The sequence below is a fragment of the Electrona antarctica genome (assembly GCF_951216825.1).
Source record: "Electrona antarctica genome assembly, chromosome: 12".
NCBI lineage: Eukaryota > Metazoa > Chordata > Actinopteri > Myctophiformes > Myctophidae > Electrona > Electrona antarctica.
In genome coordinates this window covers 14,859,276-14,881,334 of record NC_136793.1, presented here as the reverse complement: position 1 = coordinate 14,881,334, position 22,059 = coordinate 14,859,276, and the positions used below count along the sequence as shown (strand labels likewise).

Here is a 22,059-nt window from a genome sequence, read left to right as displayed (position 1 = left end):
GCGTCCGTGCGTGCGTGCGTGACCTCAAATGGCTCAGAGGTCACAGTTCAGACACGAGGCTCAATCTGATTGGCTGTCGGGCTGGACACAGCACAAACTCACAGAGTTCATTAGGAGTGAATGTACGGTAAGAGAGGATTCTGTGTGTGTGTGTGTGTGTGTGTGTGTGTGTGGGGGGGGGGGGGGGGGGGGGATGTGTCCCCACAAGTATAGTATTTAATAGACATTGTAAGGAGCGACGTTCTGGCCTTTGCCGCGTGTCTTCCCCCCCATCTCTCTCCCCATCCTGTCAATCTACTTTCAACCTATCAATAAAGGCAGAAAAAGCCAAACAAATATAAAAAATAAAAAATAAAGAGCGTCTTCCTGGCCCACACAAGAGAAATAGAGTTACATTTATTAGGGAATGTGTCAGGTTAGGGTTAAGATTAGACATTTGGACATTATGTTTAGATGTTAGTTATGGATGCTTTATATGCTCACACTGTAAAATAGCTGAGCTTGTAGATCAGAGATATCCGATGCTGTCCTAACATTTTGATGTCCTTACAAGTGTAGTAATGCCTCCATTTATCTCTCTCTGAGAGTGTGTGTGTGTGTGTGTGTCTCCAACCGTGACTGCGTACGTCACTTCGGGGGCCAGTGGGTTCAGACAGGCGGTTCTCACACTCACACTCACACACACACACACACACACACACACACACACACACACACACACACACACACACACACACACACACACACACACTTGAACAAAAACAATATTGTGTCACACATTATAATGACGTTCTCCTCCAGGCCTGATCTAAAAGATGATGACAGACACTTTGTAGAACAAACCAGGTGCTCAACGGAGAAACAAGGGTTGCTAAAAGTAATGGTACAAGAATATCTTCTGATCTTCACGTGGCTTTTTAGGACTACACACAGTTAGATGCCAGAATTTAGAACACAGGGAAACAAATTATACATTTAAATTAAAGCCCGGACCGCTGGTGTACCGGTCCGGGCACCTATAGCCTGACAGCGTGTTGCGGGTTCGAGTCCCGATCGTCTTTGCTGCATGTCACTCCCCATCTCTCCAGCTCTCTCTCCCTACTGCGTGTCACTCCCCATCTCTCTCTCCCCCTTTCCTACTATCAATGAAAGGCCCAAAATAAAGCAGCATTGCCCCTGGTGTTGTCACAGGGCCTTGACAATGAAAATTGTTTGGGACACTGGTTTAAACAACCAGACAAGCTGCTACACTTTGGAAACAAGCAAAAAGAAAACAACCCACAACTATAAAATGCCAAGCAACTTTACAGGAAAACAAGCCCAGTTGCTTAGAATAAGCAGACTTGGCAACACTGCTCAAAGGGGAGGAAACTGATGCAAAGTAAGTACATGTAAATTACAGCCTGGTTAAAAATATGCTTTGATTATTTTGAAAAACCTTTTAAAATTGTGAAAATAGACGAAAATAAGCGAGCGACACAGCGCATCACTTTGTCTACTATTTTTTATTGTTCTTTTTTTTTATCTTGAAAGTACGAGAATTACTGATTTAGAAGGCATTTGTAGAATCGGCCTCGGGTCTGTTTTTTTAAATAATAAGAAATGTTTAATAAGATTAGATTAGTCAGGCCTGGGCCATGGCTCAGTGGTCCAGGCACCTTGGCTGGTAATCCAGTCTGGCAGTGTGCTGCGGGTTCGACTCCCGATCCCGACAGCCTTTACTGCATGTCTTCCCCCCATCTCTCTCCCCATTTCCTGTCAGCCTACTGTCTGTCCCTCCATAAAAAATATAAAATAAAGGCGAAAGCCACAAAAAAAACATTAAAAGAAAAAAGAAAGATTAGATTAGTCAGAAGGTATAAATATAGCCCTAGGGCTGTAACAATCATGTCATTATATTATACTTGCCGATTAATTGCTATGCAAAACAATTGTGATTAACGATGTAATTGTGTTTTTGACATTGAAAATTGGAAAATTGTAATAAAAATTACATTTCTGTTTGTCTTTTAGGCTTCACAAACAAAAACTGCACAGGGCAGAATAGATATGACAAAAACCTACAAAGTACTGACTGACATAATCTTACTATTCTAAAGCTAGTGAAAAAAGTATGTCTACAAGCTGCAAGATCTTCTACTGTATATCCCCCAAAAATTGTTTGAAAATCATGAATCTTTTAACATGGACACGATTATTATGACGATTATGCAAAATAATTGTGATTGTTTCAAATAATTGCAATCGGGTGATTATGTAATAATTGTAAGAGGCCAAGATAATGTGCACAATTGTGTTTTAAAGCTGATGTGTATTTTTAGGGCGATTTATTTTTTACATCTATTTCATCATATTCAGACAGCTAAAGACGGGTGAAATGCTCCCAAAAAGAAATCTAATCTCTGTGACTAATCATACTATCTCTTTGTCGTATCATACTGTTTTTTGGTGACTGGTTATGGTATATATTCTTTCTAAAAAGTAAAGAAAATGTTGCAAATGTTTAATCAGCTTGCCTTTAACCATGCTGCAATAAAGTATTTTTATATTTAGATTCTTTAGATCCTTTTGTTTCTTTTTCCATGACACACTTAGTGCAACGCTCACACACCCGGAGCCACGTAAAGACGTTAAACTGAAAACAATATTGATTAGGGATGTTAAAAGTTCATCGCTAATCACCGTTAATTAAATGAACAGTTAACATTTAATTGAAACTTCTGCGGTTCTATCATTGGGCGGTTTCATGTGAATGTAATGCTGTCTGCGCGTGTGCATGGACGAGGAATGCACATGTGGGCCTGTTAAAGAAAAGCCCCTTGGTAGCCACAGAGACGTCTCTGATTTTGCATGTGATGTGACAGACAAGACAGTGCACTTTTCATTTCATTTTATTCCTCATACAAAGATGCCATTGCCTGGCCCTGTATTTCAAATGGTCAAATACATATTTGATTAAGGCATATTATGCCTTTTGTATTATTTTTGTATATCAGTAAAATGTAGATTTCTATGTTAGACATTGAGGGAAATCATCACAGATCTAACCACTTAAACTCTATTTTATAGTTTACCCACCCAGAGTCCCCCAAGACTCTATACTAGGTCCGCTAGTATTACCATTTTACACCAAATCTCTTAATAGCTTTAGATTTTTGTTTGCCAAATGATTGCCCCCAGAATAGGGACGCTAGGGATTAAGTGGCTAAAATCGAAAACACACAAATATTGATGACTATAGTTTTAATCACGACCATCAGCTGATGGAAATCCTGTGTGTCTGTGCGCGTGCGCGCATGCGTGCGTGCGTGCGTGCGTGAGTGAGTGTGTGAGTGAGTGAGTGGTGACAGAGAGAGAGAGACAGAGAGACAGAGACAGAAGGGGGACGGGGACGGGGGGGACGGGAGGGGGATTGTTACACCCTCCCCAGACAGATTAGAGGGTCCAGCCAGTTTTTCCCGTTTCATAGAGTTGTCTGGTGGAGCTCATCCGATTACTGACCCACCCTTAACTCTCTCTCAACAACACACACACATAGTATCAACTTAAAACAAAGGCATACACACGCATTAACATGCATAAGTACGGACTATGCAAATGTGACAGGACAAACACGTTCCCGCCACCCACCCACCTAGACACACACACGCCCGCCCGCCACACACACACACTCACACACACACACACCAACGTGATGTGGCGTCTTCCATTTCAGTTTCCGAACAACGCAGACACAAAGACACTCTAATCCTTACATAATCCCCTTCTGCTGCCAAACACCAAACTCTAGCCATATCAACTCTCTCTCTCTCTCTCTCTCTGCCACACACACACACACACACACACACACACACACACACACACACACACACACACACGCGCGCGCACGCGCACGCGCACGCACACACACACACACACACACACACACGCGACCACTTTGAAAATAGACTTATTTTGGGGAGATGTGAGTGGATATTGCACGTATTGCTGGTAGGTGAGTGCATAGTGCATCAGTCACATAATTGCAACATCCCTGCTCATATGGCTAAACACCTGCACTTAAACTTAAGACCCAACTTACTGTGGCTACGATTAATAATAACAAGAAAGAAAGTAAGACAGAAAGACAGAAATTATGAAAGAAAGACAACTACGAGCCTGAGGTTAGATCCACTCGTGTCATATCAGCACACCAATGATGAACTATTACTGTCTCCTTGACCAGACCCAGTCCTCAGCTCTCTCATGAACAGGTCAACAGAGACATCTAGTGGTGAAACTCCAATCCTACATCTGAATTTGAGGCTTAAAGAATTTTAAACTTCTACTAAATTACTTTTTAAAGGCTCCGGGGAGGTTTCTTGATGTCATAAATAAATAACGAGCCCATCAATGAACACATTTGACCTATGTGAGGTGTGCCTATTTTATTACTCTAAACCTTGCCATACCAAACTAATCAATGTCGACCAACTCTTGGCCTTAAACATACTAACCTTACACCTAATCCAAACTCGTCACTAACGTAACCTTAACCAAGCTAACTTGTGTGACCTTACTAGCATTTAATGAAACCACACCAAAATCATTACCTACTAACGTATATTTACGCTACAATGCGTAATATAAACTGTGTCACAAACTTACACACAAGTAGAAACAAGTCATTCATTTACAGCCATCACACAGCCACAGTCACAACCTTTAAAAACTCCTTTTTCAAACAACCTTTTTCCACCAAAATAACGTTGGTTCTAGAACTGGTTCCATTCTAGATTCTTGGAACCTTGGTGCTTTCAGGGAACTGGCGGCCATTTTTTGATTCCAGTTCTGAACCAACTTTTAGTGTTCTGAACCAATACATTTTCAGTGGAAACACTCTGAATTGGTTAAAAATTAGGCGGGAAGAAATTACTGAACCGGTTTAACCCTGGTGGAAAAGGGGCTACAGTGCAACGTGCTGATATTCTTTTTGCACTTTAATGTCTAATATCTTGTACACTATATACTGTACTTCCATGCTGCTACTTTTTTTGCCACCCCGCGCTTGCACAGCTCGCAGAAAAACAAATGGTTGTGTGTGTGTGTGTGTGTGTGTGTGTGTGTGTGTGTGTGTGTGTGTGTGTGTGTGTGTGTGTGTGTGTGCGCGCGCGCGCGCGCGCGCGTCATGCGTGCATATCTCACCTAACTTGTACGTGAGTACATACAGCACGGTCCAGGGCGTCCCCGGCACCGACATGAGTTTCCTCCAGACCCTCCAGGGTCTTATGGCGTCCGCTGAATGCCCTCCCCTCTTGGCGGCGTCCGACGTGCCCCGCAGGTTCTCGTCGTCCAGCACGGGGGCCCCCCACACGAACAGGGCCACGCCGGCGTACACGAACGTCAGCAGCAGGAACATCCAGCTCCACCCGGCTACGTCGATCACAGCCAGGAGCCCGCCCCCGGCGAACACTGAGCCGGCCTTGTAGCCCACCACCTAGAAATGCACAATTAAGGTATTTTAGCAGACAATCCAGAGCGACTTACAATAAGCAAGGTAAACACGAAGTAATAAATAATCAAATGCATAGAAATAGTAATCTAGGATCATAGGTAAAGCAAGAACCTATAATCTGTACATTGAAACTATACAGTGGAACCAATACAGTGGCAGCGGTGGCCGAACGGATTGCGGAGCGGTCTTGATACCGGAAGGTCGCCAGTTCGAATCAGCGGTCCGACACGTTAAAATTACCACCGCTGAAGTGCCCTTGAACAAGGCATTGAACGACTACGATGAAATGTTCTATGAGCAGGGCCTGGCTGGAAACAAGTTCTTGAGCTTAGCCCAGATACCCTGGGTAAATATAGTAATCATTTCATTTCATTTCATACACAATATACTACAGGATGCCAGCCAGGGCTACAAATGAACCTGGCGTCTGTCTAAATATCATTACATTTCAGCCTTTGCATAAGCCTGCAAGGTGGTCAAGGCTAGGGCGAGTGCTTACGGGCTAAGGTGGAGTCTGAAGAGGTGAGTCAAAAAAAACATGGGTCCTGACCACAGTTTAGTTTTAGTCATCATAGCTTAGTTTTCATTTAGTTTCCATTTAGTTTTCGTCAGTGAAAAAGGGTAGTCGATTTTTTTGTCATAGTATTTATTAGTCGACAAAATCAACACTGCCTTGTTCATCTCTCAAACCCACATGCTACTACAGTGTTTCCCTACAGGCCCAGCTCTCCTATACAACAGTACCTGGGCTGTGTTTCCCTACAGGCCCAGCTCTCCTATACAACAGTACCTGGGCTGAGTTTCCCTACAGGCCCAGCTCTCCTATACTACAGTACCTGTGCTGTGTTTCCCAGGCCCAGCTCTCCTATACTACAGTACCTGTGCTGTGTTTCCCAGGCCCAGCTCTCCTATACAACAGTACCTGTGCTGTGTTTCCCAGGCCCAGCTCTCCTATACTACAGTACCTGGGCTGTGTTTCCCTACAGGCCCAGCTCTCCTATACAACAGTACCTGTGCCGTGTTTCCCTACAGGCCCAGCTCTCCTATACTACAGTACCTGGGCTGTGTTTCCCTACAGGCCCAGCTCTCCTATACAACAGTACCTGGGCTGTGTTTCCCTACAGGCCCAGCTCTCCTATACAACAGTACCTGTGCTGTGTTTCCATACAGGCCCAGCTCTCCTATACAACAGTACCTGTGCTGTGTTTCCCAGGCCCAGCTCTCCTATACAACAGTACCTGTGCTGTGTTTCCCAGGCCCAGCTCTCCGCGGCCCTTCAGCAGGCTCACGGCGGCCCCGTCCACGGCGATGTCCTGGACAGACGCCAGGAAGTTCATAACCAACAGGGTCCCTGCAACCCCCCAGATATGAGCCTCCGGGGCCAGAGCGGCGCTGGAATCACAATCAGAAGAATCCCAATTAGTCCGGCAGCCGAGGTGGACGAGTGGGAAATTTGGTTTATAGTATTCTTTATTGGCCTAAAATATTGTCTATACACATGTATACATTCATGAATCCACTTGCTGACCGGCTGTCAGTATTGAGCAATTTTTTATAGGGGGTTTCTTATGAACCTCCCATTAACCCATTTAGACCGTACAACGTGTGGGAACGTCATAACTAATCTATTGCTAGGACATTTTCATTGACATCAAACTAGAGAACGATATTCAGATTTTTTTTCATTTATTTTTAGTTGGCCTCTCCTTCTGCACCATAGCCTACTCCTTGCTCTTTCGCACATGTGCGTTGTCGTTCACTTCCCTGTTTACCATTCACAAAGAAAGGCTCGGCGCACATAATCTAAGGAGCTCTCCGTTGTTTTGACCAGATGGATATACTAAGCTCTTAATTTCTGACTTCAACATGCCTCTCATTCAAAATATGAAGCGAGCGATCATCAGCGATTTATGTCGTAATCTTAGCGAGGTAAGCAAGCAAAAATATGTCTCCCATTTTTTGTCCGGAACGGAAGGGGTGGGGGGGGGGTGGGTTTACAGAGTAAAAGCGGCCATATCTTCCCGGCACCACAAGCTTCTATTTTGATCAAAAATCTAAAATGTCAAACTTTCCTTATGCTTTAAGTAGCATGTGACATGTCAAACTAGGGGGTTTTCATGATTCTTAATCCATTCCAAGCATTAGTTTTGCACAAAAAACGCTAAAAATAGCCTATAGCCATCATCAAAATGTGATGCAGTCAGCACAAATGTAATGAGGTCAGCACATTTTGGGCACAATTGGGCAAGTGGCTATGGCCGTTTTTAGCCCAAAGAGTGTGCAAAACTAATGCTTGGAATGGATTCAGAATCATGAAAACCCCCTAGTTTGACATGTCACATGCTACTTCTTTTTTTACATTTTTGCCTTATACAGGATGTTAACACCATGGAGGCCCGGGGCGGAGATCTCCGTCAAGTTCAAGGTCATGGTCAAGTGCCCAAGCTGGAGATTGATAAATAGGACGGAGATTAATGATATCAAAACCGTTCGCATCGCTCCACAGCCTAGGAGCGCTTGTTGCCCGATCCGATGACGTGTCAAACAGTGACACGTCATCGAAAATGTTCCCTGCCTGTTTAGCTGACGAAAACGAAAATCTTAAAACGATCATAACTCCCGATCTAAATCATCCCGTCTAATTCTGAAAAAAGATCCTGTGTTAGACGGCGCTCCGCGGTCCAGTCGCTAGTTGCGATAGATTTATTCTTACCTCCCGTTGTTGTCGATCGACTCTAGAGTGGTGTGGCTATTGTTAGCTGCTACACAGACATGCACACCCACTTCCGGTGCGCCGGTAAAAGTGGTCCGGGCGCTATAAATGATGGGCACATGGACTAAATGGATTAGATGGAAGCAAGTTGTTGGGAGGTTCATAAGAAACCCCTATAAAACAAATTGCTCAATACCGACAGCCGGTCAGCAAGTGGTTTCATGAATGTATGTAGACAATATTTTAGGCCAATAAAAAAGACTACCGGTATATACCAAATTTCCCACTTTAAACAAAAGAAGCCTGTCGGCTGCCGTACTAAATCAATTGTATTGTCACATCACAGGTAGGACGTCACAATTACAGATTTAAGTTGACGATTCATTTGTCATTAATGAAATTGCGATTAACGATTTCTTCGTGTTTTTTTTGCATTGATCATTGGAACGTTACAAGTTGTATTTCTGTTTGCCTTGAATAATATAAAGATGGAGTGCCACAATTTTTGTATTTTTCCAGTTTTTCATGTGTCTATGAGGTGACAGACTGACAGTACTTCATTAGACACCCTGGAGTCGTTTTTATGTGCAATGGTGTTAACTTTGTATTTAGGGTTTCATCCTGGAGGCTGAACCCTTGACAGTCAAAAGGGCCAATGAAATAAACAGTAATATAGTGTAATATAGTATCACATTATCTGCCCTCCCCTAACCCCTCCCCCTTTATCATACAACTACAGCTGTGTGTGTGGCTTCAGTTCAGGTGGATCCCATCACCACCCACCAGGCAAACCAGGCATACTTAATGAACTGGTGGGCGTGCCCACATGAAAACAACATTTTAACAAATACTGTACACTTTTTTGAAAAAATGATACCTCCTTATATAACAATAAGACCTGATGATCATGTTTTAGGGTGGAAAGAAATCACGGCACTACATCTTTAACAAATAAATAACTGACAGATTTAATATTTTTTTCTTTCAAAAAAATTACAAAATAGCAGAAATGGTTGATCTACAAGCTTACACTATGTAGATCTACTGTTTCAGCTATTTTTGAATAATGTTTGAAAATGTATGGACATTTCTCCACATGGAAACAATTGACGATTATGCAAAAATAATTGTGATTATCTCAAATATTTTCTTTTCCTATAGAGATGTTACGGTTCAAGTGGTTAGTAATAATAATAATAGCCAGTGTGTACATGACAAGAGGTTAGACACGCACCTTGAGACGCAGGTCAGGGCCAGGCACGAGACAGTGCCCACCAGCCAGCGCCGCTTGGTGCCTATCCTGTCTATCAGAGGGGCCCAGAGCACCTTGAGCACCCAGGGGAAGTAGAGCACCTTGGTGAAGCCGATCCGCGTGAGGGAATGGCCGGCTCCGCGCAGGTAGATGGGGAGCAGGGAGGACTGGAGGCCATAGGGGATGCCCTGCACAAAGTACAGCAGCCCCAGGAACACCAGCTTATCGTTCATCATCTTGCCCAGCGGAGGCAGGGACAGACAGGCAGGCAGAGGAGGAGAGACGGGGTGTCTGCTGGTCAGGTCATCGTGAACATGCTGGGGGTGGGGCGGGGGGACGGGACGTTGACGGGACCCCAAAACATCTACGTCTACGAAAACAAACAAAATACAACGAGAGGACGATGTGATTTATATGCCTTCTCATCTGCTGGCCAAAGGGCAAGGCCTTTTGTGGGAGAGGGGAAAATGTATATAATAAATAAATGAAAAGGAAATCAATTGTGTTAAAACTAAAGCAAATCAAACAAATATGAAATGACCAAAACACAGTAGAAGAGAGAGCACACTGACAGTCAATATGCCTGGTTAAACCACCATAAAACATAAATGTAACCAATGCTCAACTAATGGGTTGAGCATTGGTTACATGGTTATAATGGGAGATAATGTCACAAAGGTTCATGTCAAAGGACTCCCACATTGATACAGTACAGTATGTGGCCACAGTGAGATGCATTTAGAGCTTGTAGAAGAGTTATCAAATATCAGATAAATAGAATACCGGTAGACTCTATACTGTTCCTAAAGAGCAAACTGTTTCTTGTTCAGCTTGGGACCGCCTCAAACTCAATGACCCCACGATGAAAAGCATTGATGTATAAACTGTAATATATAGTCAGTGCCCATGGTAACAGAAATGCAAGAATTCAGTGAGGGGGCTTCAAATGTACCCGTACAGGTCTCTCTGCTCTGTAGCCTCGATACCCAGGCTTTCATTTCATCTGCGCGAAACTCTACTGTAGTACAAATGGAACCAAACGGGTCCAGTTGGTTTCTGTCTCAGAGTTGTGGGGGTCCTTGAAATTAAAGAAAGTAGAGAAGTTGAACCACTGCTTAACTGATGTTAGACATTCACTGCATTGTAGAGGCAGGCATATATCTGAGACCCCCGGGGTCCATTTGCACACCCTCAGTTGGAGTTAAAGTAGCACTGAGGGTTTGACAAGTTTAAAACTTTTATTACACACATATCACATAACTCCACCACAGCAGCACCTGCTGCTGACTACTAGCTGACTTTCAAGTACTACTAACCTAGCTGTGGCTAAGTTAGCTGCTATAGCACACACACACTTCAGAAGCCATTCACAGCAATAGCTGATGGGCACATGTATTTTTGTCTTTTTGGTTGCATTTAATACAACATAAAGCACATCTCGTCGCCATTTGTTTGGCAGGTATTGTGACGGTAATAACACTGTCACGTTAGCTGTCAAGTCGGGCGGCTAGCTGCATGGCTAGCTGCTGCTGGCTGCTCTGTTTGTGTCAAGCTCAAAAACCCAATGAATGAAAAGGCTCGTCTGCGGATTTGTACAGTCTGCTAGCGTCCATGTGTGTGTCCTACAGCAGCCCTGTGGAAGATAAATGTTGACACGTACTGCGAGGGGAGAAGACGGACCTGGGCTGCTCCTCTTGTTGTGGTCTGTGTGTGTGACGTGTGTCTGTGTTTCACTAGCCTGGGTAAACCCACTCCCCCTGCTGGACAACATTTTATTCTGCCCTCAGGCAGAATGCAAATCTGGCGAGGGGGGAGGGGTTTACCCAGGCTAAGGTTTCACTACATGATCCCCCTTATTTAGAATAGACAATGTGGATACAAAATGTGTAAATGTCCTGGATGCTCCGTCCTGGCAATTATTATTATTATTATTATTATTATTATTATTATTATTAACCCTGGCCTGCCACTGTTTCCTGATGGACTTCTTGTTTTCAAACCTGGCAACCCGAGATGTTCTCCCTTGGCAGAGCAGGGCTGGAGTCCAGGGAACCCCAGGGGTCCTTGAGGGGGTTCCAGCTACTCAGCAAAATGAAGAACCATTTAATTTTGCCATATTTTACCTCAATAAAAAAATCAGGGGCACACAAACAGTTGTTGTATCGCATTGGCAAATGCCAATTTGCCAAAAATGCCATTTGCCAATGTTGTATCGCCTATACATTCAATGAGAGAATCATGTATAAAGATTCATTTTCAGTTAAGGAGTGTATAGTGCATTGTGTAGTATTATATTAAGGCTGGTTTCTCATCGTATCTTATTAGTTGATCTATTATTAATCTAATCTAACACAAAAATAGCCTATAGATAGCCTAATGCACATCAATTTGGGTGTCCTTGACATGAAAATATACGAGAACGAGCTAATGATATGCCACCTGAACTGGAATTGAAAAATAGACATATATTCCTGTTGTGATTATGGGTTTTACATCAGTCATTCCCAGTGCATGCAAAATCTGTACTATTTCTGTCAGCATGAGGTTCATGTTATAACATGAATAGTAGTAATAATAATACACTCAGGTATATAAAAAGCTTTTTTTTTATTTGCAAAAATATCCAAGCTTCTTCCAGAGTACTGCTGCAAGCTGTTGTGGATTTGGTTCAAGCCTACTGAAGCCTACTGCACTGCAGCTGAACTGTGATCAGTTCTTATTCCAGGTTGTGTCAGAGAACCTTCACTTCAAGCCAAAGGTCAGAATACAACAGATACACATAGTGCAGACAGCTCTCTCAGTAAATAAGACAGTTCTGCTTCCTAACATACATCTAGTGGCAAGCTACTGTCACATGTATGCCCCGACAGACGGATAATAGTTTATTTGGAAAACAACATATCTCTTGGAGCATTGCTGTTTCCCATGATGCTCTTTGCTTATTACAGTAGGCAGGTGTTCAATATCATGACAGCAAAACAAATTAGAATAATATAAAACAGTGGCTTTTCTTTTTGGCTTTTTGGCCAAATCAGACAAAGTTGGTCGAGGCTGTGTGTCTTCATCTGAATGAGTGTGGATGGATGCCAGTCAGCAGGTTGGTAGACGTTTAGTTCTCACCGCCACACAGAGCCAACAGGATCTTCTCATAGTCTCCTTTGGTGTCATCCTTCAAGGAACAGATAACACAGAGGATTCAACATTGTTCACTCTCCTCTCTCCTTGTCTTCCATGTAAAAATGTGTTTTAGAAATAAGCATGCAAAGCTAAACAATGGAAGTTACAGTAGCCAGCGCTTGTTTAACCACATGAACCCCAGCATCCCTTTTTGGGGGATTCGGCAAACATTTGGCAAAGAATTGGGTCGGAAATTGGCAATATACAATCTCACAACACATTTCTTTGCATGTGTAGATGTTATGAATGAGACCAAAAAATAGGCTCTTGTCTGAAAACAGATGCGTGGTGGGATCAACAAATGTAGACGTTACAGTGATGTTACTGTATTAGTTACAGTGCTGTTACTGTATGGGTTACAGTGCTGTTACTGTAGTAGTTACATCACTATACTACTGTATTGACTCACCAGTATTTCCTGATAAAGGGTTTTTCCATATTTCTTCTTGTATTCCTCTTTAATGCGCTTCATGTCCACCTCAGAGCGGCTCACCATGATGCGGGTCAGAATCTTAGTCCGGGTTCCTTTTCCCTGGAAGGGAAGGCAAACAGTCAGACCGGGATGAACCACAGACACACAGATCCTTAAGGCCGTTGTTGTGTTACAGTTCATAGTCATACGTTATGTGCACTGTATACCTTCATGGCCAGGTTGAGTTTCTCAGCAAAGAATACAGGCCTGCTTCCAGAACATTTCACTGAAAGTAAAAAAAAGAATAATGAATGAACAAACGAAAGAACAAACGAACAAAATAATGAATGAATGAATGAATGAATGAATGAATGAATGAATGTGTGACTGTTGCAGTCTTACCGACGGCCATGAGAAGGCTCTCTATGTCTCCCTTCATCTCCAGGTCGATGGCTTTGGCTACATCCACTTTGCTGTATTTGGTGTACCTGTCGAACACTGAAGGACAAAGTGCGGAGAATGTCAACGTTCACATTCCGTACACACAAAGACAGACCGACAGAAGAGATTCTGATTGGCACGACATTGAGAATGAAGGCCATGGTACTGTACCTTGGCGGAGGTGCAGGGCACTCCTGGTGGTGAGGATGTCGATGAACACGGAGCAGTCTGTGCCTTTCCTCTTCTCTCCGGCCTCGTACAGAGCCCTGGCATCACTGTCCACCAGCTGCTCACACACTCCTTCAGTCCTGCTGGCCTGCAGAGGGGTCAGAGGGGGTTACCAGCAGGGATCGACTCCTTTTGCAGTCAGTGTTTATTCCGTTGGCTAAAACCAAGACGAAACGTTTGTCGACTACCTTTTTTCACTGACGAAAACTAAAGACTAGTGGAGAACTAGTGGAGAACTTCTCCAATCAACTCTTCTTTCAATATTTGTATACATTTTTGACAACAGTACGTGCACATTACATAGACACACACCTAGGACAACATACATAAAAAAAAAAAAAACATGAGGTCATCTTCCAAAATGATTCCCCTCGACAAGACTAAATTAGTACGTAATTTGACGAGTAAAATGTGGAATACGTCTGGTATATTCATCTTTTATTCCAATTCTGACGTGACTACATTACTTGATTCAGCTGTTATAATTCTATTCAGCATTTATAATTGGAAACCACTTTAGGCGTGGCCTAGACCTGATCACATTGGTCATTTTGGAATGAAAATCTAGGCTAACCACACACACACACACACACACACACACACACACACACACACACACACACACACACACACACACACACACACACACACACACACACACACACACACACACACACACACACACACACACACACACACACACACACACACACACACACACACACACACACACACACACACACACACCTTGCAGAGAGCGAGGAGGGCTTTACGGAAGTCTCCACTTGTGTCAGACTTGAGGTCGTCTTCCAGCTCCTTCTTGTATTCTACGTATATAAATCACAACAATATAATGGGAAATCAGAACACATGCAAAGTATAGTACAGTGTAAACTGTCTATTACAGTAGTATGCAACTTCTTTTTTTATTAACAGTGAGGGAGACAGGAAAGGCAGACAGAGAGCATGCAGTGGAACAACACACAGCAGACAGTCATCCGGCCGGTTGGTAGTCAAACCGGGGACGCACTGAAGAAGGCATTATTCAACCCAGGCACCTGACCATTCATCTGTCGAGTCGCCCCCCAGCCGTAGGAAACTTGTGTTTACCCGTTTTTCCACAAACAACTAAACTAAATAGGACTTTTATTTTAGACGCCATTAAGAGTTTTATTTTAGAACTGTACCCTCCAGGACAGTTCAAGTTCAAGTGTCTACAAAGGCTGATTCATACATGTAAGTCGTATGACCAAGTAGCTCAGCAAAAACATACTTTTTATCTGGACAACGTTATTGAGTTCATGAGTTGGAAATCTTATTTCCAATGACACTGGGCAGTATTATGCGTGCCTTAAGTACCAGGTCTTATGACTTAACTTAAGACCTGGAGACGTGGTCAATGCCATTTGGCTATTCTGAGTGGCCAAATGGCATTGATCACGCCTCCAGGTCTTAAGTTAAGTAATAAGACCTGGTACTTAAGACACGCATTATACTGCCCAGTGTACACTGGCTGAACCACTTAAGCCATGTTTTAAATCTTTGGAAATGTTTGCCTATAATGACATAACAAGGAAACTGCTTGGCACAGCCACACACCTGCCTTGTAGGCTAGTTTGATAGCATCAATCTCTTTGTTGGTTCGAGAAGCAAAGATCTCAATCACTGTCTGCTCATCTGTACCCAGACCCTGAGAGAGAGAGAGAGAGAGAGAGAGAGAGAACATTACTTGAATTTCTGACCTATTGTACTAAAAACAAGTCACACCTTTTTCCTTCCCTTTCACAGAAAAGCAGTTTGAATGTGAGGAAGTGGGTGTGACTGTAATATCAGGAAATCACTGATATATCCCCTGATAACACTTTTATTCTTAATGTTGTTTCAGCATGTTTCATGTCAACGTTATGTCTGTTCGTATAGAACTTTAGGCGAACCTGAGTGTATATGACCATTACACATAACAACTTTTAATATTATATTATCAATAAAATCCTTGTGATTTGCCAATCATGATCCTCACAAGAGTGGCCCTGGCGGCCCACAGGTTGAGAATCACTGATTCTGATGTGTGTGTGTAATGTGTATGCGTGTGTGCGTGTGTGTGTGTGTGCGTGCGTGCGTGCGTGCGTGCGTGCGTGCGTGCGTGCGTGCGTGCGTGCGTGCGTGCGTGCGTGCGTGCGTTCGGTACCTTCATGGCCAGTTTGAGCAGATGTGCATCGTACTGGGCTGGTGTTTTCAGCAGAGCCAACACTACGTCTTCCAGCTCTCCTTTCAGAGCAGACTTCAAGGCAGAGTCTAGAGGCTGCACAACCAAACAGACAACACATACTCAGCACTCATACTGTCCCCAGTGGTGGAAAAAGTACTCACAGTTTTTACTTGCGTAAAAGTATCAATACAATACTGCAAAAGAAAGTCTGGAATTCAAAATGTACTTGTGTAGGCCTAGTTGAGTAAGCTACTTGAGTGTATCAGACAAATTCATTATAAATTATAAAGGAATTATTATTATCCTCTGATATAAATTGTACTGTGATACACTAACATGAAATAATACGTGAAATTAAATGAAAGTATGTGTGTTTCATGTGTTTTATGAAATATTACACAATCTATTTTAAATTGTATTCAACCACTTCAGCCCCCTATAGGGCAGGCCATAGCTGAGGGTTAGTGAGCCTCCCTGGGGAGCCATAGGCCCTAATCGTCCCAAGTATGATTCCAGGTTACGTCATAATGTTTTCGATGTGTGTCCCTGAGCAAGACTCTCTTAACCCAGAATTGCTCCCTGGGCGCTGTAGAACGGCTGCCAATAGTTGTCATAGGATGGGTGAATTCAGAGGACATGTGCAAAAACCACCTCAAACGAGTGGGGACTATTGTACTTGGTCTGCTGTTGTTTCCTTCTATTGTACATCGAATGTCCTTGCCAGAAATAGCAGATTTACAAACTCACAACGTGTCGCGACGTGACGAGTTGTGTCAGCTTGCTTGTAAATCTGCCATTTCTGACTAAATATTCCCCTCATGAAAGGGGCCGTTGGGATTCATGTGGTTAAGCAAGTTTATGAGAATTTGAGAACCGTGTGAAACGTGCATAATAATACAATAAAAAAAATACAAAAAAGTTATAATTTTTTCATGCTTAGGGTTATTGTCTAATGAAAACTCAACAAAACACAACATTTCAAATATATATATTCAGTTATTGTTTTTTTATTTAGTTCAGTTAATTATTTTTTTGTTTTTTGTTATTTTTCGTTAACCATAATAACCTTGGTGTGTGTGTGTGCGTGCGTGCGTGCGTGCGTGCGTGCGTGCGTGCGTGCGCCTGCCATCACCTTGCCACTGGCCTGCTGGTAGGCCTCTTTGATCATCTGTCGCTGCTCATTGCTCCTCTTCACCAGAACATCAATGATGGTGTTTTCATCCACGCCTGTTAAACCACAAGCGAATAACTGTTAGTATCAATACTACTTTATGTTTCCCATTTAAAATAGGGACAGGATGAATAAATAATGTCTAGTTATAAAAACTATTCTCCGTGCGCCACATAATCCATTATGGAACACACATACATTTGTGAAAAAATACTCTCAGAGTCAATATCTTGATTCAGATGGATCATATTACAAGTCAAGACTAGAGTTCTTAGCAGTGCAGGAAGACAGTTTTTCTTGAGTTATGTGGGTCCAATCCAAACTTCAAATCAAAGTTAGGAAATGTCTGAGGATCGCTACTGGTAATGATCAGAATTGGCCAGCAGAGGGTGTCTGTGTATTTACAGTGGAGGGCAGTACTCTCTCAGTCTAGACACATCATCACACCAAGTCAAGTTCACACATGCTCACATTCTCTCAATGTACTGAATTGTATACCCTCTCCTGCAGCTCGTCATAAGGTTGTGCGTGCGTGCGTGCATGTGTATGCATGACTGCATGCATGTGTCTAGGTCACTAGGTGTGTGAACGCAGCATGCATTTCTAAACGTCACCTTTGACCTTGATGGCCTTATCCAAGATGCCAACATCTCCGCTGGCACTGAAGTGAGGGTTCGGGGTGATGGTTCCCTCATTGGGTAAGGTCTGAAAGACACCAACAGCAACCATTTAAGATTTCAGAGGATTTCAATTTACCAACACAGAGGAAATGAAAAGCGGGTAGAGGACAGGAAATGGTGTGCAGGGGAAAGAACTCAATGACATCATGGAGGAACCTTCAGCAGTAATGTTCACTTTAAGAAACCAGGGAGAAGTAGCCACTAGTGTTAAAGTTCTGTGTTTGTGGAGTTTATGAAGGGAGGGGCTCAAATTCCTGCGTCTACAGCATGAGTCACACACTGCAACGCAGCGCTCACAAGACTCAGTATGGTCATCGGTTTCCCAATTCCTCCTCCTCACCCCCGGCACATGAGCTGCTCTTATCATTTCACCTCCTGGCTGAATCTCTCCCCACATTACAACATCCCTCCTCCTCTCCACTCTTCATCATCTCTCACACCCTTCCTGTCTCCTTGCCACGCCTTAGCCACTCCAGTGCCAACAGATTTTCAACAACTTTCTCTGAAATTGACAATATCTTTTAACAATTTCCCCCAAACAACGGACAATGGACAAGAATAGCAAAGTTAGACGATCTGCAAGCTCACAACAATGTTGCGATGTGATGCAAGTGAGACTGTAGATCAGCTATCTTCACTGTGTGTTGCACGACAAAGTACAATTTACGTGATTAAATCTCCCACTCATTAATTCTGTCTCTCTCCCACTCTGTCTCTCTAACCTCTGTCTCTGTCCCTCTCTCTCTCTTTATTCCTCCCTCTCTCCCTCCTCCCTCCCTCCCCCCTCAGTGCTGAACACTATGTACACTGCCTGGTAAAACTTTCCATCCCAGTGTTACCACAGGAAGGGTAGAGAGAGAGGGAGAGAGAGAGAGAGGGGAAAAAAAGAGTGAATCGGGCTGCCGTGGTTGGCCCAGCAGCAGGGTGTTACGTACTGACTCATCGGGCATGCCCAGATAGACGGTCTGCTGCAGGAACTCCTGGATGAAAGACATGGCGATGATGGGACTGATGGACTCGGTCTGCGGAGAGAGGGAGAGGTCCACAGTATGACCACAGTGGAGTGGAACATGTGTGTAATAGAATAAACAAATGAATGGAGCAGCACTGCATCTCGCGGAATAGTTTCCCTGCAGTCACTCTCACTGCAAAACAGTAACTATATACTACCATTCCATGTTTAATTATTTTATGTGGCCCAGGGACGGGGCAGTGGCTCTCAAAGTGGGGTCCAGGACCCCCATATCGAATTGAGGAACAGTTTTATTTCAGTATTATTTCACTAGCCTATTCTATTCAGACCATAGGTTAAAATCTCTACACTGTAGCAGTGTAGACCACCTATCCCCCCCACCTATACAGTATAGACAATTAATAGACAAAAAAATACTGTACTAAATCTAATCTAATAAAGATCTTGGGTACCTGGCACAAACTCTATGAACATAAACTCTAAACAAGATTTATAGTTCACTTGCAGGCTGTGATTGTAACTCGATCGGTATCCATCTCAGCTGAGGAAAACACTATGAAAATGACCTTTGTTCATCATACTCTACTCCCGGATTCTGTTATCCTATATCTATATTTACTGTAGGTTTAACTGACCGTAGTGCTCACAGGGACCTGCAGCAGCCACACCTACAGTAGGCTAACATACTTAACTTAATGACCAACATACTGTATATAGTTCTGCCTTTTAAACATAGCTCTCCACTTTTCATTAACAAAGAAATGTCAAACTACATTGTGGCATTGTTGAGCTAACCACACCCACCCACCCACCCAACATCAACTCCTTGAGAAACACTGAAACACTTCAAACCTGAACACATAATATGAAGAACATCAACCTAACAAAAATGTAAGAAACTTTTGAGGACTTTTGAAACTGTTATAGTAGCCTATAGTAGGCTATATATCAAAATGGGAATAAATGTTCTTACCGGCTGGCCAAAAGGGAGAAGTTTTCCTAAACTGTGATACCAGGGGCGTTGCAGCAGCTCTGTTGGTATATTTATACACAAGATAAACCCCACCTAGTTACAGGCTCAGCCTCCTGCTCTGTGTATGTTCCCATTGGACAGAACACATGTTCCACAGTCCACACTGACTCACTGCATGGCAGAACGCTGCCTGAGTTTGTCCTGCCTGCAAGCAGATCTGGAAACGTTTATCAACAGATAAAAGCAAAGACGGGCAAGAATTCATGCTTGCCTGGAAGCAGATGGTGGATAAATCAAAGTTGGGTTGCATGTTGCATAATAGTCTCAAGATTGTTCACACTGACATTTATAGCCGGATCAAGACTGTCATGGAGTGATTCGAATCTGACTTCTGCTTTCATATAGGCCTACTATCAAAAGCAAAAGTCAGACTCTGTAAAATGCATCTTTAATACAGTACAGTACAGTAGGCTATAGGCTACAGTACCTATCCTCCGTATATGGCAGTGTCGTTTGCAGACAATAATTGATCTTGGAAGCTATAAAAACGTGTTGCATGGCGGCACTTTTTTATAGCTTGAAGATCAGTTATTGTCGTCAAGCGACTATCAGGCAATTACAGTATACAGTAGCTTCCCCAAAGGTGTGGCTTGAATAATATAACTAAACAGAGCGGATACTGAATCTTGTTTTGTCTGCAATCGACTATCTATCATAGAAAGTGATCTTCACCAAAGGTGTGGCTCGATCGTTGTTGTCTGTTGTCATGACAACATCGCAGCCAGTGCGTCGATGCGCTCCGTGTTGGCAGCGTGCCTCAGCAGTGGATGAGGTTTCATACAGCTGAGATTACAGTACATTATGACATGCTGCCTGTAGCCTTCATGATGCAATTCCTGCATACAGTAGAGCTATTGTAGTAGTGCCAGCCTAAATAGTCACATCATATCAACATGAGATTAGAGGCTACTATGAGACTTTAGACCCTTTGATTGCATCACACGTTTCATGACATAGATCTGAATCTGATACCCCACCTTTGTATGTGGTTGAGTGACATTTATTTTTTGATGAAGGCTATACACTATACGGTATATGTTCTCTCTCTCTCTCTCCCCAACTCAGTTCCAAGGAACTTTATTGGCATGAGAAAACATGTCAATACATGCAATGTAAATAAACGTTTACTGCCTACAATTTTAAAGGGAACAATGAATTATGTTAACAGAACTGTGTCACAATGTATAACAGAGAAACTAGCTTCTTCCAAAACCATGAAAATGTCCTCTCTCTCTTTCTCTGTGTGTGTGTGTGTGTGTGTGTGTGTGTGTGTGTGTGTGTGTGTGTGTGTGTGTGTGTGTGTGTGTGTGTGTGTGTGTGGGGCAGGCACTGTTCATTCATATTTGTCATTTTTCACATAACTTTCTATCTGCCAAAATCCACAACAAACTCTAACACAGAGGGTAGAGGGATAAGGGTGTGGGTTATGAAAGAGGAAGGAGGGGTTATTGTCTCCACCAGGCCGAAGGCATGGGGAGAGAGTATGTTTTGCACTCCGTCCGTCCGTCCGTCCGTCCGTCCGTCCGTCACGCAAATTGGTACACAGTCTCTCTAGAGCAAGGGTTTTCAACTGATTATGAACCAGGGACCACCACCCTGACTGAGAATCAACCTGGGGACCACCACCCTGACTGAGAATCAACCTGGGGACCACTACCCTGACTGAGAATTAACCTGGGGACCATTGTTGTGTTGGGAGGGGGGATATGGGCGTGGTGTGGGGGAAAGAAATTAACCTTCCATATTAAACTCATGTTGCTGTTCATTGTAACTTACTCTATGAGTAAGCAGACACTTGCGATTGATTATGGGCACATTTCCTTATAATGGTGACTCAACCAGGCAAACCGGTACGGTTTCCCTTGAGATTCTAACTCACCTTTCTGTGGAGACCTGTGCCCAGAAGGGCACTTTTTCTAGTTACTGGTTGCTTGCTTCCAACTTCTTTGGAGCAAGACAAGACCATTGGACCAATGGACTGAAACATAACACCATAACAACATCTATACAGCAGGGAACACAAGAAACTGAGGGTTTAAGTAGACACAGGGAAAACAATACACAGGTGAACAGAACTAAGAATCAACACTGGGATTGGCTGGGAGACTAACAGGACACAGGTGGAGAAAACTAGTAATCACAGGGAGGTGAGACAAGACAGGCAAACACTAGGTAAAACAGGAAACATTAGGGCATCACTACATAATAAAAGTACACAGTACATGACATGCAGCCATGCATGTGTTAACCTAGCCTGGCTAATAAGCCAGACTCAA

The 22,059-nt window shown here is 43.2% G+C and overlaps 2 protein-coding genes across 4 annotated transcripts in view; both read right to left on the bottom strand.

The window, feature by feature from the left end:
• mfsd3 (major facilitator superfamily domain containing 3) overlaps positions 1-11,181 on the bottom strand; it is a 44,835-nt gene extending 33,654 nt beyond the window's left edge. Inside the window, exons 1-4 of one of the 2 annotated variants that reach the window (XM_079516084.1) lie at positions 11,120-11,181; positions 9,442-9,829; positions 6,733-6,886; positions 5,185-5,476 (exon numbers count right to left, since the gene is read on the bottom strand). In XM_079516084.1, the coding sequence (XP_079372210.1) occupies positions 5,185-5,476; positions 6,733-6,886; positions 9,442-9,695 (700 nt within the window). In that variant the 5' untranslated portion in view covers positions 9,696-9,829; positions 11,120-11,181. The remainder of the gene's footprint in view (positions 1-5,184; positions 5,477-6,732; positions 6,887-9,441; positions 9,830-11,119) is intronic. The other variant, XM_079516083.1, reaches the window with a different exon arrangement.
• Positions 11,182-12,047: 866 nt separating this feature from the next.
• Positions 12,048-21,796, bottom strand: anxa1a (annexin A1a). 2 transcript variants are annotated; one of them, XM_079516088.1, is made up of 12 exons: positions 21,663-21,796; positions 18,713-18,799; positions 17,712-17,802; positions 17,059-17,153; positions 15,906-16,019; positions 15,317-15,407; positions 14,465-14,544; positions 13,661-13,805; positions 13,451-13,546; positions 13,276-13,334; positions 13,046-13,168; positions 12,048-12,628 (listed from the first exon to the last, which is right to left on the bottom strand). In XM_079516088.1, exons 1-12 carry the CDS (start codon positions 21,768-21,770, stop codon positions 12,569-12,571), a joined length of 1,149 nt encoding a protein of 382 aa, XP_079372214.1. In that variant the 5' UTR covers positions 21,771-21,796; the 3' UTR covers positions 12,048-12,568. The 2 variants fall into 2 exon arrangements, with proteins under 2 accessions (XP_079372214.1, XP_079372215.1); XM_079516089.1 differs by lacking the exon at positions 21,663-21,796 and adding an exon at positions 19,724-19,844.
• Between the last annotated feature and the right edge of the window lie 263 nt (positions 21,797-22,059).

What these genes read in the sequence shown, in the direction of transcription:
- anxa1a (XM_079516088.1), bottom strand. Translation starts at nt 21,770, where the DNA reads ATGTTTCAGTCCATTGGTCCAATGGTCTTGTCTTGCTCCAAAGAAGTT. An exon ending in GAGCCTTCTCATGGCCGTCG is followed by an intron (nt 13,335 to 13,450) that starts GTAAGACTGCAA and finishes TTTTACTTTCAG; the next exon opens with TGAAATGTTCTGGAAGCAGG. An exon ending in AACTCAACCTGGCCATGAAG is followed by an intron (nt 13,169 to 13,275) that starts GTATACAGTGCA and finishes CTTCCCTTCCAG; the next exon opens with GGAAAAGGAACCCGGACTAA.